This window comes from Argopecten irradians, chromosome 14 (genome assembly GCF_041381155.1).
Source record: "Argopecten irradians isolate NY chromosome 14, Ai_NY, whole genome shotgun sequence".
In the NCBI taxonomy this organism is placed as follows: Eukaryota; Metazoa; Mollusca; class Bivalvia; order Pectinida; family Pectinidae; genus Argopecten; species Argopecten irradians.
Genome location: NC_091147.1, coordinates 25,981,962 through 26,002,161, shown reverse-complemented (window position 1 = coordinate 26,002,161; position 20,200 = coordinate 25,981,962). Strand labels below are relative to the sequence as shown.

Genomic DNA, 20,200 nt, shown 5'->3' with positions numbered 1-20,200 from the left:
GGACAATTTTGAAAGATATTCATACTTGAGTTATAGTTATGTATTACTGAAATGAAATGTAATTTTCAAACGTATTGTTCATTGCAGACATCAATGAGTGTTATACCATGATAAACGTCTGCTCAGGTCGTGGAGACTGTATCAATACCGACGGAGGCTATAGCTGTAACTGTAATCAGGGATGGATTGGGCAATTCTGTGAAAAAGGTAATATCATGAACACGACATACTGAATGATGATTTGTGTATGAATATTGCTTAACCGATATTCTGAAGTAATTTAGTTTTGTTTGTAACAAGCATTTTCATTGGCTTAGAAATTATGTTATCAACCAATAACGTAAAAAATGACGTCACTGTTTGATTAGTAAGTTATTGCTTATATAGTCCTTGCCTGTTGCTCAAACCTTTTGATTTATTCAATAAAATTGGTTGAAATGAAATGAAATTATTAATTGATACGATAGCGTAATGATGTTTAAGAGAAAAAAATCTATAAAAATAAAACAAAGATAAAAAGATTAAATTCGTGATTTGTTTAGAATACACTTAGGTTTTTGTCGTATATTTCCATAACATTAAACGCTTAATAACTATATAACGAAAACAAGAAATCCATGTATAAGTTATTTCAAAATCCTTTGTTTCCTTTACAGACAAACCAGAGTGCCTTGACTCCCCTTGTCAAAACAAAGGCCAGTGTGTGGAACTGGAGGGATTCTATCGCTGTGACTGTCCAGAGGGTTTCATGGGCACAAACTGTGAAACAGGTGATGACAAAACACAAAAAAAAACGTTCAGTAGAACTCTGGTGCCTCGAAATCGAGTGACCTTGACTAAAATTCGAGTTAACCGTACCTTCGAATTAAGCAAGTTTGACCTAAGTTTGTAAAAGTTCCGAATAATGCGAGGGCGTTAATTATAAAAGGGTACTCTACCAATACAAGATATATTTATCTTGGGGAAAATATAAAAACTACGTAGTTTTTGCAATAATTGATTAGTGTGTTAACAAAACATAATAAGATTGTTGTATCTCATATTTCAGATGTTCAAGAATGTGCTACAAATCCTTGTGCCAATGGTGGTAGCTGTTTCGATACTTTTGGATCGTTTTACTGTGAATGTCCAACAGGATTCACTGGGAAATATTGTAGAGCTGGTAAGTATTAAAGACAGCCATCACTTACTACAAAAATCTGCAATTGAATTTATATCTCTTTATGTTTTCTTACTTTCTCAGTCTTTAGTCGTTCTGCACAACATCAAGAATATATAAACATAAATAGAAAAAATCGATAAAGGCTGAGGCTGAGAATCTGTGACCGTCATTTTAGCATTATCCATCATGTCCTCTATTCCTAACCTATACACACGTATAAATATGTATAAACGTATAGCCCTTGCTTGCTATTGAATATGTGGTTTACCCTAAAATCAGCAACCGTTGTTTAAAAAGGAAACTATATTAACATTTCTCGAACATTTAGTGAAAATAACAACATAAATAAAATCAACAATATTTGTTTTACTTACCCAGACATTCCAGAATGTGATGCTGCCCCTTGCCAGAATGGAGGAACTTGTGTTAACACGTTCGGTTCCTACTACTGCACATGTCCACTAGGCTGGGTAGGACTTAACTGTTCCTCAGGTATGCAGCTATATACACTGTATACATCATTATCATATTATTGTTTTGTTATTTTCATTTGTAATATTTTGTTTTTCAAATACCAATAATTTTATGTTATGAATATCTTCGATTGTATGGGTAAACGATTTAATTCCATTTATTGATTAACATAATCATTTATGTAGCTGTAGAGGAATCACGGTAGTTGTGACACGAATGGCGTTACCTTATCATTGAAATCAGTTATACTACTTGAGCAGTAGAAAGGGACCCGACAAACAATGTGGTCAAATTTATATGATTATGTCGTTTCTGCTTCGAAAAGATGTGAACATATTATTTCTGCTTCTAAGGTGTGTTCAGATACATCTTTTTCGCGGTGTTTTGTTCAAAGTGATTGTGTATTTCTGATTGAACAGTACATTGTTCATAATTTAGAGTTATGGTCTTTCATGAAATATAGTGTGTCGATATCGTATTTCTAGTTTCAAAATGAAAACTATTTATTTGCCAGGTGTAAATGAATGTCTACAATTCCCGTGCGCTAACGGTGCTACGTGTGAAGATAACCCTGGATCCTATGTATGTCATTGTCCGCCCGGCTATCACGGATCGAACTGTGAAATCGGTAGGTGCTATTACAATGTACTGAGAAAAAAATTATGCCTCAAATCTGTAGGTACCTAGCAATGCTTCCCCGTGTGTTTGAAGAAGTAAATGTATATATAGAAATACAAGGCATATATACATGTATTGATTGCAGAGAAGCTAAAAGGCCCTGAGCGAATAAGAAATATGAATTATAACCGCTATGGATGTTAACCATATAATCATTATTTGATCAGGAACGTAAAAAAAATAGTTTCAGTAAAAAAATAAACTTTAATGTTACACCCTATAGCTATAATTTTGTAGATGGCCATGAGTGTTTCCTCAGTAACCCATGACTTTATTATCATGAACACTGTGATATTTTGTATATAGTTAAGTAAATGACGATGAGTATTCCCTCAATAGCTTTTGATTATATAATGATTTTGTAGATGACGATGAGTATTCCCTCAATAGCTTTTCATTATATAATGATTTTGTAGATGACGATGAGTACTCCCTCAATAACTTCTGATTTTATATAACATTGTAGATGACAATGAGTGCTCCCTCAATGACTTCTGTTTTTGTATAACTTTGTAGATGACGATGAGTGCTTCATCAATATCTTCTGTTTTTGTATAACTTTGTAGATGACGATGAGTGCTCCCTCAATGACTTCTGTTTTTGTATAACTTTGTAGATGGCGATGAATGATTCCTCAATTGACTTCTGATTTTGTATAACTTTGTAGATGGCGATGTGTTCCCTCAATATCTTCTGATTTTGTATAACTTTGTAGATGGCGATGAGTGCTTCCTCAATATCTTCTGATTTTGTATAACTTTGTAGATGACGATGAGTACTCCCTCAATGACTTCTGTTTTTGTATAACTTTGTAGATGACGATGAGTGCTCCCTCAATGACTTCTGTTTTTGTATAACTTTGTAGATGACGATGAGTACTACCTCAATATCTTTTGATTTTTGTATGACTTTGTAGATGACGATGAGTGTTCCCTCAATATCTTCTGATTTTATTATGATTTTGTAGATGACGATGAGTACTCCCTCAATATCTTCTGTTTTTGTATAACTTTGTAGATGACGAAGAGTGCTCCCTCAATGACTTCTGTTTTTGTATAACTTTGTAGATGGCGATGAGTGCTTCCTCAATATCTTCTGATTTTGTATAACTTTGTAGATGACGATGAGTACTCCCTCAATGACTTCTGTTTTTGTATAACTTTGTAGATGACGATGAGTTCCCTCAATATCTTCTGTTTTTGTATAACTTTGTAGATGACGATGAGTGTTCCCTCAATATCTTCTAATTTTGTATAACTTTGTAGATGACGATGAGTGCTCCCTCAGTAACCCCTGTATGAACGACGCCCTGTGTATCAATACGGTTGGGTCATATGTTTGTCAGTGTGGAGATGGTTGGAGCGGTCAATTGTGTGCAGGAGGTAAGCACCTCTTCTGAGGATATACACTGTATATCATATTCACTAAATATGTATATCATATACACTAAATATATATATCATATTCACTTAATATATTTGTCATATCATTGCTTTTCTACTCCATGTCAGATTTCTTACGTTCGTACAGTTCTCATCAGTCTTGACTTAAGTGATCAATGTCTTACGAGCTCTTACCATTAAGTGATCAATGTCTTACGAGCTCTTACCATTAAACAACTTTTATATTCATTATGTTTTGGCGACATATTTTGATATGTATTCAATATTTAGTAAGATTGTGCACTTATGTATTCGATAGATGTGAATGAGTGCGTGATGAACCCGTGTGATAACAACGGCACGTGCGTGAACTCTCCTGGATCCTTCACGTGTCAATGTGATCCAGGCTGGACTGGTCAACGGTGCCGCATAGGTAGGTTAGAATTTAATAATTAAAAAGATATTCTAATAAGATTAATTATTCAAAAATCCCCGATCACTTTCATCAACACAACAAAGCTGTAAAATAATTAAATTGACGTAAAAATTGCCAACGGAGTAAACACCATGACAAATAGTTAGCATGCACATTTCAAGAAACCAATGAGCAGTCTTTCTTTGATAATTACACGACGTGTGCAATAACAATAGATGATACTATATCACAAAGATATATTTCTTCGTGGGATCTGTTGTAACATTCAGTTTTAGCAATTTTGCAATAAAATGAACTGTTTGGGAGTATCTTTTGAAAGATAATTACATTTCTTTTTCATAAATAAATCGTGATAAAAGAAAATTTGATATATTTAGATTACTTAGTTATTGCTAACATGTTTTCTTTTCGGGAATAAATCGTTAAGTTAGTTACGTATATCAAAACTTGGAACGAATTAAAGCTGAAAGTGATGATGATGTAGGAAATCAGAAATGTTGATAATTATGTTTATGTTTCAGATATCAATGAGTGTAACACGCAGATCTGTCAGAATGGAGGGACTTGTATTAACTCCGCTGGATCGTATAGGTGTGCTTGTCCCCTCGGCTATTTCGGACGTCATTGCAGTCAAGGTAATCCATCAAATTAAAAACACCGTATGAACACAATATGAGTGTTAAGTAAAAAGTATCGTTGAAAGTTTTCTAAAGATATTTTACGTAAGTCCAAAAATGATAACAAATGAATTTTTAAAAAAATGTTATGCGGAGTTTGTTCATTGAATACTTTCGTCCACCAACAAAAATGGCTTTCATACGATTTAGACTGTTAATAGAACGCTAAACAAAACAAACCTGACTTAACCAAAGTGTTTTGTTGATTACAGAGATAGATGAGTGTTCACGTAAGCCGTGTGCCAATGGAGCGGTTTGTATCAACACGCCAGGATCATACTACTGTAACTGTAAAACAGGCTGGACAGGCCAAAACTGTTCTAAAGGTGATTACTTTTTGGTACCTGTATGTAAAACGCTTTACTGTTTATCGTCGACATAACTCGGCATATTGCTAGTCACCTACCTCAATGAAATAACAATTAAATGCGCCTTTCTAATGTATGGCAGAAGTGCCGATTATTAGTTTGAAATAAAGTCGTATAATATTATAATGATATATTATATATGACAATTTTGATATCGCACCCTTTATCAGCCCGAGACCGCCATATCAGCCCAAGGGCCGCAGGCCCGAGGGCTGATATCAGGTCAAGGGCTGATAAAGGGTGCGATATCAAAATTGACATATCATAACCTTTTTATCACACATTTTGAAAAAAAAAGAGAAATTTTTTTTAACAATTTACAACGGACATGAATTATGAATTCGACGGGAAAATTAAACTACACGTATTAAACTGTCTAATTTATTCCTGTGTCTCTTCTTGTTGACAAACGCATGTCGTTGATTTCATTTATACCGAATACATTCTTTTCGTGTTATAATTATGTGAATTGCGATGCTTAGTTTTCGGCACTGTGGACAAAACTCATTTCAACCTGATCTTACTTAAGACAATATCTCCAGTAAAATCATCATGAAACAGACTATTTCTGATTTCTGATATCTTTCTCAATACGTTTATCCGAGAGCTATTTTGAAATTGAAAATTGTATCCGTTATTCAACTTATCGTCTGTAGGAAACTGAATCGAAGCGGCAACTCTAAAATCCGGAGTGAAAACCCCGGATGACGTGATATCAGCCCGGGCCGATAACTGATATCAGCCCGGGCTGATAACTGATATCAGCCCGGGCTGATATCAAATTATGACGTCATAATGTGATATCAGCCCGGGCGCTGATATGACGGCACGGACAACACTAATATCGCATGGGCAAAACGTTCATTATCAAAGACAAAAGTGTGATAATATAATGATATATCTTCTATACAAATGTAATTCCATCTTTAATTTCATCATGTGTTTTTCCACAGAATGTATTTTCAATTAAAGCTTTTGTATAGTGTATACATCCGCAAATCAACGATATTGAATCGTTTTTAACCAATCCAATTGATTCACTCCACATATTCCACGTCCTACAAATCTAATTTTGTTGGCCTATTGGCAATCTAACGTCCGACCGATAATCAGTTGTATGACAACGCTGTGCAATATTATTAAACGTATGTTATTTTTTTTCGCTCTAGACGTGAACGAGTGCGTATCCCTCGCAGAACCTTGTCTATTTGGTGGTAGCTGTTCGAACACAAACGGATCATATGACTGTTTCTGTCTCCCAGGCCGTGGAGGACCCACATGTGGAGATGGTAAGATCGGAAAGGGACCTAACCTAGGATCTAAAATGTGTTAGGACTTCGAACTGAATCAGTAAAATTTCGGACATTTGTCTTGTAGATGAAATAATACTAATAGGTCGTATTAAGATAATGTATAAAATAACATAAATTTTGTAACTGCTACCGATTTTAATGCTTCGATAGCGCAATCAGGGCAAAAACTATCGTGATTCTTCTACTATTACAAAACTGATTATGTTTATTCAAAATATCAGACGTTTATATAGTAAAAGCGAAGCTGAGACCTATGGTTATTAAACATGGATTATTGATTTGTTTTATTATTTCATTCTTTTTATTATTATTATTTATTTATGATATATAATATTTTGTTGTTTTTAACATTGAGTTAAGATTTTAAGTTTCTAATATACAATCCTTTCAGATACGGATGAATGTTCACTTTTTGCCCCGTGCCAAAACGGTGCCACTTGCGTTAACACAGAGGGTGCATATACCTGTATTTGTTCCAAAGGTTGGGCAGGTCAGAACTGTGACGTAGGTAAGTGTCATAATTTTTTAACATTTTACGACCTCTGAATGTATAATTCTAACATTTGGTACCGATGTATGTAGTTATTCTGTAATGTTACAGTCATTCCACACGGAATTTTCAGATGAAATGGGGACTTGGAATTTCTATTTGAGTGATGCAATGAACACGAAGGTGCAAACGATGATTTTATATTATTGTTTCCTTATTTTTCCCCCACAGACGAGGATGAATGTCAGACAAACCCCTGTCGTCATGGCGGCACGTGCATAAATCTGATTGGTTCTTATCGCTGTGACTGTCCTGATGGTTGGATGGGAAATCGCTGCGAAAGAGGTACGGATCATTTGTTTTATTAATTGATTTGTACCATTATCGAAAGGAAATATATCACTTGTCATTAATACAGACACAGTACGAAATACAAATATTTTAATGAACTTAAAAATACGAAACTAAACTATTTAAAAAAGTTCTAATTTGATTTCGGTTAATATGTGGATAAATATGACTTTTGTACTGTCTTATATGGTTACATGCTGTATTAACAGATCTAAATGAGTGCGAGTCCTCGATTGTGTGTATGCATGGAGGCACGTGCATCAACAACCCTGGATCTTTCACGTGCCGCTGTCCTGCTGGCTGGACCGGCACTAAATGTGAACAAGGTATGTGTAACAGGTTAATAATAGATTATATAGGACTAACTAAAACTGTAATACTAAGTTGACATTTCTGTTGCTCTCAGCATACGTATGCTTATACCTCTTTTATAAACAATGCATTTTCAACTGTAAATACAATATTTCATTATTGGGTTTTTTTTTCGTTTTAGATTTCAATGAATGTGGATTCCAAAATCCATGTCTAAACGGAGCTACATGTAATAATATCAACGGCTCTTTTGTGTGTAACTGTGTGGGTGGCTGGACTGGGCAAGTTTGCGGTGAAGGTAAGACACTCGCTTTGTTGTATAAGCAAATACTCAAAACTCATAAAAATTGCATAATTCACATCTATGTGTTCGTTTAATAAAATGTAGTACAAATCTTTTGAACTGAATTTCATCTTCCTGTCTGAAGTCTATTTTCCTCATGTTTGTCTACAGATGTAAATGAGTGTCGGGAGTTGATCGCTCCATGCTCTAATGGAGGGACCTGTCGGAATACTCCTGGCTCCTACTATTGTGTTTGTCCACCGGGCAGGACTGGCAAGCTCTGCAAGGAAGGTAGGCCATGATAATATCGATAAAACCACGTTCTACAGATAATTTATGCGCTTTCGAAGTACATGCAAATAACCCTTGTCTTGATATTTCCTCTAGCTTTCTCGGTTTTGGAGTTGTAAACAGTTGCGGTTTGACCATATTTTAGGAGTACATTTTATCATCTTTCTGAAAGTGTACTTAGTTTGGCACATTTTTACGTTGCTCTATGATACTAGATTCTAGTTGATTTCGTAGAAATCGATAGAGATCAATTCAAAATGAAAGTAAAATATTTACGAAATGTGAAAATAGAGAAGACAACAACATGACACAATGACTTTTTTGTTTCAGACATAAACGAGTGTCTACAATTCCCTTGTCTCAATGCTGCCACTTGTATCGATATGGAGGGATCCTATCGTTGTGAATGCTCCTCGGGATTTACCGGAAGTAACTGTCACCTGGACATCGACGAGTGCCTTACCATGAATCCATGCCAACATGGCGGTAGTTGTATAAACCTGTTCGGGTCCTACACCTGTCAGTGTCCGTTGGGATGGACGGGAGACAATTGTGAGACTGGTACGTTAAAATTCCTTTCCTTCATTAGAATCTTCTATTACATAGTTTCTAATCACAGTTGTTGATATTCGCGAGAGTTTTAATTTCACTAAATTTCCTGATTATCTGATGTTAACGAAATCATATCTCTCGAATTTAGAGGGCATTGTCATGTCAATAACGATTTAAAAAACTACGAAGGGCTTTCGGGAATATACACCCTGTGCGAAAATTCACCAGCGATATAAATTATTATACTATGAACTTTATGGATGCCTTTGCAGTTCCTTTTTTGGTTTGGCATTATAAGGAAACATCTATGCAAATTTCTTAGTTGATGAGGCGTTTTATTTTGTGTATAATTAAATTTTAATGAATGTTATTTTTTGGTGTGCTTTATTTTGTAGGGACCGAAACCACTATATAAGCAATAGCCAATGTCTTATCCCTTAGACATTGTTTTTGTCATTAAAGAATGAAATTGATACTGATAAGAAAAAAATCATATGTATTTCAGACGTGGATGAATGTTCCGTAATGATTCTTCCTTGCCGGAATGGCGGGGATTGTATCAATACCGTAGGGTCATACAATTGTCAGTGTGTCACCGGCTGGACAGGCCCTGACTGCAGCCAAGGTAAGCCTGAAATATGGTGTTATTCTTTTATTTCTTTGCTTTCTTAATTTACTTATTTTGTCTACTTTGGTGTAGGTTCAAGCTTTTTTTGTTATGTTAAAGCGAATGAAAAGAATCTTTTTTAATGTTTCGTCAATATCGTTTCTACCTCAAAAATAATAAATTGAGACAAACATATGTTTTTAATCATTTATAAGAAAGATGTTATGTGTGTTTCCATTACCTTTCTCCTACATTATTGTCCTAAAAATGCATTTGTTAAATTTTGATATGTTGCGTGTTCATTTCTATTTTATAAGTTTAATGCCTCTTACAGACTTAAATGAGTGTACGCTATACCAACCTTGTCTACATAATGGTCAGTGCGTCAACACGGACGGTTCTTACGCGTGTCAGTGTACCATGGGCTGGACAGGCAAAGACTGTAAAGATAGTGAGTATCTATTAACATTAGATTTTAGGAGGAATATAGAGAGTAACTACGTCGCTGTGGTTGCATGGCTCACCATGGTTTATGCTAATGAATACGCAATAAGACTTCTAACGCGCTCTAGAACACGTTCGTTGCGTTCATACTACCGTATATACATTCAAAATGAAGATATATGTCTAAATGAATGTCAGTTACCCTGTGCAGAAGATTATTCAATATGCCATACATAGAACAAATACATATATGCAATACTAGTTAATATGAATAGTTATGCACTCCAGTTTAGAATTGTATATGTAATCCATATTTGATTTAAATATATTTTTGTTTGCTTGGCATTCAATTAATTTTCAAATTGTTATCAAGACCTGTCCCTGCATGTATTCCATTGTTAACTTACATTGTTCACAAACAGCCAAACCTGCCTTAGCGACCACTTTCGTATAAAAACAACCTGCTTGATAAGGTCACTTCCGTAGCATCCCAAATGCACAATTACTTAAACACAATTTAAACTATGTATAAAGACCACATGGCTTCAAAGACCATTTTATATTGATCTTTTGATGGTCTTTATAGACAGGTATGATTGTACATGACAGGTTTGGTGGTTTGCAATGTATAATATTATGTTTTGAGAACGAAACAGTAACCGTGCCTTCTTGATATCTACTTCAGACAAGAACGAGTGTCTGTACGATCCGTGCAGAAATGGCGGCACCTGTCAGGATCTGGACGGCACCTTTATGTGTACTTGTAAATATGGATGGACCGGACCCGAGTGTGAAACTGGTAATTTGATATTAATTTGATACTAGCTATTTACGCTAATATACCCTGATTATTGCTGATAGCATCGATAACATTCAGTAGAGACATAGTAATGAAGATTTGGTAGGTAGTGATGACGATTTCATTGATAGCGAGGAAGTTTTGGTAGATGATAATGACGATTAGGTGGAACAGTCAGGTATGACGATTTGGTAAATAGTGATGAAGATTTGGTAGAATATTGATGAAGATTTGATAATTAGTAAAGATGATTTGGTTAAATAGGGGTGACGATTTTGTAGATAATGATGGAGATTTGGTAATAGTGATGACGGTTTCATTGATAGTGCTCAGGTTCTGGTAAAATAGTGATTAATATTTGTTGAATAGTAATGAAAATTTGGTAGATGGTGATGAAACTGTGGAAGATAGTGATGAAGATTTGGTAAAAAGTGATGAAAATTTGGTAGATAATGATGAAGATTTGGTAGATAGTGATAAAGATTTGGTAGATAGTGATGAAGATTACGTAGAAAGTAATAAAGATTTTGTAGATGGTGATGAAGATTATATTCTGCATCTATTTTTTCAGATTTTAACGAGTGTAATATGATACCCTGCTATAACAACGCTACCTGTATCAACACGCGAGGATCATTCACATGTGTATGTCCATCCGGCTGGACAGGCAGTCTGTGTAATATAGGTAAATATTCATTTTCTGTTCATAATTCTATACTTGACGACGTTGTATTACAGGCCATGAGAATATGTGATTATTCATTTTCACAAATTGGTATTACTATTATCTCCGTAACTGTGTTTCCATCGTAGATACACATTTTGTCATAGAAACGCTTACCCTTCAGGAACGTTTGATCTTTATAGGTATTCAATGGATAGTTATGTAATTAACTTTTTGCTCGTCCTCGTAAAGGTAATGCTGTGATGGAGTATATCGTTTCTACACATTACAATCACAATTTGTGTTTCCTATAAAAAAAATCTTCGAACTTGAGATACATGCCCAGACTCCGATTTCCCATTAGAAACTGAAGTCAAAACGTTATACAAAGGTTACATATGAAGAAAACAAAACTTCAAAGTCTTTCGTTTTGAGAAATCGCTGCCTGGGGGTCACTTCTTATTTTGATCAATTATAAATATGATAAGATTAGCCTCGTTCTATTTACTTTTTCAATGTTACACGTACAGATTGGGATGAATGTCAGTTCAACCCGTGTCTTCACAACGCCACGTGTCTGAACACTGTTGGAGGATATCAGTGCTTCTGTCCACTGGGCTGGACCGGAGATCGCTGTGAAAGTGGTACGTCTTTACATATCAACTTTTAATGTTTTTTGAGGAATTTGTACTAATTCATAGTTTAGAATAGTAATTTTGGCAATGATTTGAAGCACTCTTTTTGATCGGTTATACTAATTTCGCGTTGCTTTTTTATAGATTAAATCTAAATTAATGCACTTAACAAATTTTGATTTAGACAAAGAACAGTAAAAACAATGATACATGAATTTACAACGTTTCGTATTGCCCTCGGTTAATAAAAAAGTGGCAAATATACTAAATGATATCAATTGAGTATATCGGTATATAAAAGAAACTCGTTGGTAGATATCACATTGTTACTTTTTAACAATTGTGTTGTAAATTAATCCTTTATGATATCAAAATTGGACACATTTAATCATTACAGATGTTAATGAGTGTGAGGGATTGAGTCCGTGTATCAATGGTGGAACATGTATCAACTCGTATGGTTCCTACTACTGCAGGTGTCCTTCCGGCTGGGAAGGCACGAACTGCATGACGGGTACGCATTCAAATATGCTATAAATCCTTTAACTATATCCAGTTCATGAACTTTGTAAAACTATGTATTAAAGAAGGGAGATTATCCTTGTATCACCATGCGTGATTTCTGTTTTAAAACATGTATTAATAATGTCCGGTAAGATAATAATTCTATCAGGTTTTATTTTGAAGTTTGACATTAAATAAATTAAATAATATTCACTCTCAAGCAAATCTTTTCGTATCACTCCTATAACTAATTTATTGTTTATCTTTCATTTTGCTTGTTATAGACACGGATGAATGTTTGCTAAACCCATGTCTCAATAACGGTAAATGCATCAATACGGCTGGGTCGTATCAGTGTCGATGTCCACCGGGCTGGGAGGGAAAAGACTGTCGACAAGGTATATACTGTGAACTGCTCTATTTTCATGAGATACAAATTTTCGCGTTATTACACGAGAACTGAAACGCGACGATCTCGGATGTTGCGTAATGAGTATATGAAAGGTCAAGTGAACGAAGTATTTTCTGTAAAAAGCCTTGATTGGAAATTGATATTTTTGCGAATATGTATCAAAAATCACTATAGAATTTTTCCCCCTTAATTGCCTTAAACTTATTATTCTACATTGCCATGCGCAAAACATAAACAATAGATTAAGAATAATTGTTGTTCATACTTTCTGTGCATGCATTGTTGATGTAAACAGCAATGTCGTTTATTGATAAAACCTAATCATTTTTTTAAACATTGCAAAACTTTAAGTGGAGTTTTGAAAACAATATATATGTCCATACTCATATGAAAAGTAGCATGCATACTCTAAAGTCAATAACCAGTTTACCTAAATAAATGGTACAAGAAAATTTTCGAATATTTTATATAGCATCATGGAATACTCTCTCTGCTTTATTGAATTGTTCCTGTGGTTAACTTTTAGATACTAATGAGTGTTACTCGAATCCTTGCCTACACGACGGATCGTGTATTAACACTGTTGGCAGCTACATGTGTTATTGTCCGGAAGGATGGAGTGGAAAGATATGTTCAAATGGTAAGATTTATGATCGAATTAGACTTCAGATCAACCTTTTTTTTTTTTTTTTTTTTTTACTTTTTATTCAATATACATAAATTATTTTTGAATAAACATTGGTTTATATTGATGGTTTAGCAAGTTGGTTGATTTTTCGGTGCCTGTTTTATTTTAAAAAAAATATTAAAAATACGAAAGCCAATGTGTTAAGGTTGTTAAAGAGCCAATTCAACTTGGTCAGTAATTACTATTCTGTAATTGCGTCTTAGAATTTTGACGCACAGGAAATTTATATAATTATGTACTCATTTTAACTTCTTTTTTATGATTATTTTCAATATCTGAATGATATCCATTAACGTTTTATGACGCAGATACAAATGAATGCGCCCCTGGTGTTGATCCATGTAAGAACGGCGCCACATGTCGTAACTTAGAAGGATCTTATATTTGTGATTGCCCGAAAGGCTGGCTCGGCAAGAACTGTCAGGAAGGTAGATATCATACGTATTCCATTAATTGGAGATTGGATTTGTCCATTATAACCGCTCATAGGTAAAACAAAGTGAACAGATATGTATAAAATAATATCGAGAAATTAATGTTGTTTCAGCATTTTTTTTTATTCTATTTTTATCTCATTTGTCATATAATCACAGTGCACTCGCCATAACTCAGAAAACTTACAATCCAAATACAAGTACCAGGGGAAAACTTTGATTATTTACTAATTAGATAAATTCTGTCCGTCCGGAATATATAGCTGGGATAGATAGACCACTGTAGTTCGCTTATCACTTGTTGTGCAAGAATAATATAGTTTGTCTTTTTTGCGTTTTATGTATCAATATTCATACACGTCAGTAATCAAGTATCCGAATCTTCTATCATCAATGGAGCCGTAAATATTTCACTGGTTTATTGTCTACGTTGCAGACGAGGATGAGTGCCAAAAAGAACAATGTTTCAATGGCGGTATCTGTATAAACACCAATGGTTCCTATACGTGTCGCTGTCAGGCTGGCTGGAGAGGCGACACCTGTCTGGATGGTCAGTTTGATACAGTTTTATCTCATTTGAACAATTTTATCTCATTTGAAATCGGTTGCTTTATAATTCAACTTTTAAATGGGCATTTCCTAGCACATATATGATTTATCAATTTATTTATCCATCAGATAAGTTTTTAATATTTGAGTGGAAGTATGTTTTATTCTTGGTAAAAGTTTGTGTACGGTCAATCTAGATGGTCATTTAGATATTGATTATATCGCTTAAGCGCAACCATCAAAAACTTAAGAGCATTGCATCAACGGAATGAATAAATAACACAACGGAATGAATAAATAACACACAATTTGCATCACGATATACCGTTTCCTGTAACTATTACAGATATAAACGAGTGTGTAGAAGCCCCCTGCTTTAACAACGCCACGTGTGTAAATTCACCGGGATCTTATAGCTGCCGATGTCCAAATGGCTTTGTTGGACCTACGTGTTTCATTGGTGAGGATTACATCAAAATTAGAGTTTTATTACATCAATGCATTGTGCCACTCTATACATGTACATGTATAAGTAAATCTTTTTCTGTATTTGCATATTAGAGAGTTGTCTACCCTTGCAGGTGGATATTGATTGTTTTTAATGTTTTTTATGAGTTTACGTCATTTTTCACAGGATATGACCTGATATTTGTTCAGCCAGTTATGGCGTCACAATTGATACATACCCAAAAGGGAGATAACCCTGTGAAATACAAAGACTTAATAGAGCGTAAAATACACCAGCGAATTTTAAAATTTAAAAGAATTATATAATCATGAATTCGGTTTTAATATATGGAATGCTGTCGTAATCGCCTTATCTGTTTTTGCTTCTGTAAAGCAACAAAAGGTTTTCTTATGAGTGATTAACCAATTTGAATGAATAGTTTGAACTTATATGAAAATATTCGTGCTTCAAACAATAAAGTAAGAAAGATGGCACAAAGTCAGAACTCAAGGATTTTTGATAATTTTCCGTGTTAATTTGTCATTCTGATATTGATATAATAAATGTCATATTATAAATTGTTTAATGATTTTGTACAGATGAGGACGAGTGTAAAAGGTATCCTTGCAGAAATGGAGCGACATGTATAGATAACCCAGGTTACTATACCTGCGAGTGTCTACCCGGCTGGCAGGGACCTAACTGTGAAAGAGGTAATAATAACCCAACAGTTGATCGCAAGGCGGCATGTAGCCATTCCTAGGGCTCGTACACCCACGTGGAACTCAAGAATGTCGGAGCAAATTTGCTATTGCATATCTCTCTTACAATAGAATGACGCCTTCTTTAATTATTTTATCTCGTTTAGACCCTATTTCGTGAACAAAAAAATACCCTATATAAATATTCAAAACACTGTTGAATCAAATGATGGAATACCTGGAATTTTTAATAATTTCTGGCCGACTTCATGGACAAAGTATGACTTATGAATATGAGATATCACACAAGGGGAAATATTTGCAAAGAATTTTAATGTTTGTCTCGACTTTATCTAATTGGAAACTTTATATCCATTACAATATAATTTCCCATCGCATTATTTACGGAGGATTTATGTATTTCTCGCAATTTTATTTGATTGGAACTTAATATTCGTTAAAAAAATCCAAATGAGCCTTGATATATTTGAATACATTTAATGTTTACAGCTTATGCTACCGACTACCTAATACCATTTAAAGTGTGTGTTACCTATGCTACCTATTGTGTAATGATATTTGACGTCTGTTTTGTTCCTTAGATGAGGTTGATTGTCTAAAGATTGACATCTGTAACTTCCATGGCACCTGCACAGACTTACCTGGCTCCTACAGGTGTGACTGTGACTCTGGATGGCACGGATCCGACTGTCAGATTGGTAAGGTTTTCAACATGATTATATTACTTTAGTCCCTTTATTTGAAAATTTCATGTATATTTGGTCGACGTAACACGTAATTCGGGATTTCATAGAAAATATTTGTATTGAAATATTTTTTCGTCGTGTTATTGTTAATTACATCTTAACTAAAAGGACAAATCGTGTTCAGAAAAAAAATCTTTTCGTTTACGTATTTGCCATCCAAAAATTGAATTATTTAAATATAGCGAACTTCTTGTAAGATATTAGAATTAATGGTTTCCGCATTACCATTTGAAAATATTTTATTTTCCCTTTGTTCATTTCTTTAGTTTACAGAACGACAAGAAGATTAAGAATTTAATCAGATTGAGTTTGCGTTTGTTGGGCGAATTTGAGTTTTGTTAATGATATTATTACGATGCCGAGATTCGTTTTTATGTAATAAAATAATCGTTGTGCCTGATATATATCATCTTAATGTTTTATTTATGATTGAAGATATAGACGAATGCACCAGCGATCCATGTCTGAACGGCGGTACATGTAACAATCTCCCTGGGTCATACGAGTGCGTCTGTGCTGAAGGGTGGACAGGCAAGAACTGTGAGGGAGGTCAGTGTAACGTAGAAGCTTATAATAAACCTACCGTGAACGTGAAAATTTACGCGGGTTATTAAAAGGCCTTTTCACCACGAAAAAAATCACACACAAAAAATGAGAAAAAAATCAGGTTTTTTTGTGTGTAAATTTTATGTAAATGACTTGAGATGCACATAAAAGAAAAAACGGTTATATTATATATAATTAACAATAGAAAATACAAGAAGTCAAATGAAACAAATATGATAGCAAAAAACGCAATATCATCTTCAGTGAGTGGGGATCCGGAATCAAGTTAGGTTTTCTTATGACCTACAAAAGAAGTTATCGAATATCTGGTCACTAACAGGCGAACAGTTAATTTGGAGTTGGAGCACAAATATGTCACTATATTTATATTATTCATTATTTTCTGACAGATAAAGATGAATGTAGTAAGATCCAGTGCCAGAATGGAGGACAGTGTGTCAACATTATGGGATCATACAGATGTAACTGTACAGACGGCTGGCTCGGACAGTACTGTGGTATAAGTATGTATAAGCTAAACATCATGGAACAAATTCACGTACCACGATATACCGTACGTCAATCAATTTGTTTTGAAGTACAGTCGAATCTGTACTAACGACCATCTGTATTAAACGACCCTCTGCATTTTCACTATATATTATAACTCTATTAAACGACCATCTCTCTTAGTGTATCTATTGTGCGAAAAATTATTTTTACGAATCATAATTGTTTAATTGCTTTGTTACATTCAGTACCAACTTACAAAGAAAGATGACGTTGTCATAGGCTAACGCAAACTAACATGATTTTGTCTCTCCTCAGATGTTGACGAATGCTTATTATCGCCACCTGTGTGCATGAATGGCGCCACCTGCCAGGATAAACAAGGCAGTTTTAGTTGTATATGTGGTATGGGCTATAAGGGACCTTTCTGCGAAATAAGTAAGTATATAAATGATATAAGCGACCTTTCTGTGAAATAAGTAAGTATATAAATGATATAAGCGACCTTTCAACATCAGTGATATCCCAAAAACTGCAATATCCCACTACAATTATGTATTTTGGTAAAATGTCATAAAATACAGCAAAACAACTATTATAGTGACATAACTATTTTTCTTTAGGGCCTTTGAAAGTACAGTTGTACTGGAAAATACAATAAGCAGTTTTGAATGTCTCAATAAGGAAGGCTGTTTTCTAGCATGTATCTTTGATCGAAATGACAGCACGAACTTGGTATTGATCTAGTTGACATCGGAGGTTACCAGTACTATTGAGAGTGCATCGATCAGTGAACTTCACTTTTTTATACTCTATAACTGTTTCAGACATTAACGAGTGTATTGAGGGCGCTTATCCTTGCTTCAATGGTGCGACTTGTATGGACAATGACGGGGGATACCGGTGTATATGTCCCACGGAATGGTCAGGCCCTCAATGTAACAACGGTACGCTTCTGTCATGGTCTTACTTTGGTTTTGATAGGGAGGGCATATATTATTATGTATACAATTAAAAGGAAGCCAGATTAAACTAGATTTGTTTTGTTTTTAGTTGTCTTTACGGGGAAAAAACCATATAGAAACGATATATTCAACATCGTTAAAAATAAGAATAATTTATTTTCCTATTATTGTGTTTGAGTATTTTACAAATTATCATTATTTCTTTTATTATTATTTTTATAATATACTTATAAAACAATAATAAAAACAATAATTTTTGGATTTTAAGTGGTGTAATTGTTACCACATAGTCATTTTCAATAAGATTCAAGATTAATATTTACCTTGAATTTCAATACATCACATAATATATATGAAAATCTGTTTAATTTGCTGATAACAGATAATTATGTTGTTATCAACACACTCTATGATACAGATACGGACGAGTGTAACCAGAGACCCTGCGACCATGGTGGTAATTGTATTAACACTGAAGGAGGCTTCTTGTGTGAGTGTCCTGCCGGCTGGAGGGGTCCTCTCTGTAAGGATGGTAGGTATACCATAGGGGAGGTAGTGGAATGAAAATGTATGTGAAATAGTCTTCCATTAATTTTTTATGTTCTAATTATACATTAACAATTAATTATTTCAAAGCATAATGAATGAGAAAAAGGCAGCGGCTATAGACGTTATGTTGTAATCATTTTTCATCATGATACATATAGTTTAATTTTTAATGTGATGGAAATCTTAAATCTGCTGTCTTATTTTCGTCAATATATGTGGATCATAGGACACCTATTGCAATTCTCACAAACGCAATTTAAAAAAAAAATGTGGTAGTAGCGACTGACAAGGAAGCTTGCAGCTGTCAAACAATATACATTCCCATTTATTTTATTAATGGATACTTTTTTCAGACGATAATGAGTGTAACAAAGTACCTTGTTTGAATGGCGGAACGTGCACGAACACCATCGGCTCTTTCCGGTGTCAATGTGCCGAAGGCTGGCAAGGACCCGTATGTGACAGAGGTAAGGGATCAAAAACATTTTTTAGAAAAAAAAAATAAAAAATAAAAAGCGTATGATAATAATAATTAACATTGATGTAATTGAGTGTTTATCTTAAAAGTCAATAGTTGGACAAAGTTCTGCGTTAATTGGCCTTCCATTAGTCCTTACATATTAAAACGACGGTCAAGTTCTGTTTACGTGGTCCAGTTTTGACCTTTGAAATTATGGAAAAGCACTGTGTACATTTATCACAGTTCTAAATATAAATTCACCTAACTCTTTGAAAGCGAGGCTAGGTGGAAATGTCACCACGGATATAACCAGCCGAGAGGACGTTTTAGGATTCCTATAATATAAGTTAATTTCTACGCAAAAGAGCGATTTTGATGGGAAATTTTATTATTCTATTTCATACGAAATTACACTGTATATATTAACACGAGTTTACCGACTTTAGCCTTCCTTTGCTCGACTATTCACTTTAATCTCGGAACACTATCATCATCATCTTTTCGGTGTATTTTGTATTTATTGGGATTAACATTTCAAAGAAGAATGGTTTTAATAATACTTCAGTACGGAATTTAGAACCATACTTAATGTATCGCTTGAGGTCTATGGATATTGGAACAGTTTTAAATTCGGTGTTCTTGAATATTCCATCTTCTTATGACGTAATTAATTCGTGAATAAAATTTACGTCGTTTTCTCTAAAAAATAGATATTGACGTAGTGCTCGTAGACACATGACGTCACAACT

The 20,200-nt window shown here is 34.3% G+C and overlaps 1 protein-coding gene across 1 annotated transcript in view; it reads left to right on the top strand.

The window, feature by feature from the left end:
- The window catches only part of LOC138307114 (fibrillin-2-like), a 58,870-nt gene that overhangs the window by 13,949 nt on the left and 24,721 nt on the right, over positions 1–20,200 (top strand). The window contains exons 23-57 of the mRNA XM_069247744.1: positions 88–207; positions 657–770; positions 1,049–1,162; positions 1,541–1,654; positions 2,151–2,264; positions 3,580–3,696; positions 4,016–4,129; positions 4,654–4,767; positions 5,022–5,135; positions 6,347–6,466; positions 6,882–6,998; positions 7,212–7,325; positions 7,541–7,657; positions 7,825–7,941; positions 8,098–8,217; positions 8,548–8,778; positions 9,275–9,394; positions 9,711–9,827; positions 10,506–10,619; positions 11,191–11,304; positions 11,814–11,927; positions 12,316–12,432; positions 12,707–12,820; positions 13,361–13,522; positions 13,831–13,950; positions 14,393–14,506; positions 14,852–14,965; positions 15,553–15,666; positions 16,257–16,373; positions 16,857–16,970; positions 17,378–17,491; positions 17,796–17,915; positions 18,305–18,424; positions 18,861–18,974; positions 19,345–19,458. Coding sequence (XP_069103845.1) covers positions 88–207; positions 657–770; positions 1,049–1,162; positions 1,541–1,654; positions 2,151–2,264; positions 3,580–3,696; positions 4,016–4,129; positions 4,654–4,767; positions 5,022–5,135; positions 6,347–6,466; positions 6,882–6,998; positions 7,212–7,325; positions 7,541–7,657; positions 7,825–7,941; positions 8,098–8,217; positions 8,548–8,778; positions 9,275–9,394; positions 9,711–9,827; positions 10,506–10,619; positions 11,191–11,304; positions 11,814–11,927; positions 12,316–12,432; positions 12,707–12,820; positions 13,361–13,522; positions 13,831–13,950; positions 14,393–14,506; positions 14,852–14,965; positions 15,553–15,666; positions 16,257–16,373; positions 16,857–16,970; positions 17,378–17,491; positions 17,796–17,915; positions 18,305–18,424; positions 18,861–18,974; positions 19,345–19,458 — 4,218 coding nt within the window. The remainder of the gene's footprint in view (positions 1–87; positions 208–656; positions 771–1,048; positions 1,163–1,540; positions 1,655–2,150; positions 2,265–3,579; positions 3,697–4,015; positions 4,130–4,653; positions 4,768–5,021; positions 5,136–6,346; positions 6,467–6,881; positions 6,999–7,211; positions 7,326–7,540; positions 7,658–7,824; positions 7,942–8,097; positions 8,218–8,547; positions 8,779–9,274; positions 9,395–9,710; positions 9,828–10,505; positions 10,620–11,190; positions 11,305–11,813; positions 11,928–12,315; positions 12,433–12,706; positions 12,821–13,360; positions 13,523–13,830; positions 13,951–14,392; positions 14,507–14,851; positions 14,966–15,552; positions 15,667–16,256; positions 16,374–16,856; positions 16,971–17,377; positions 17,492–17,795; positions 17,916–18,304; positions 18,425–18,860; positions 18,975–19,344; positions 19,459–20,200) is intronic.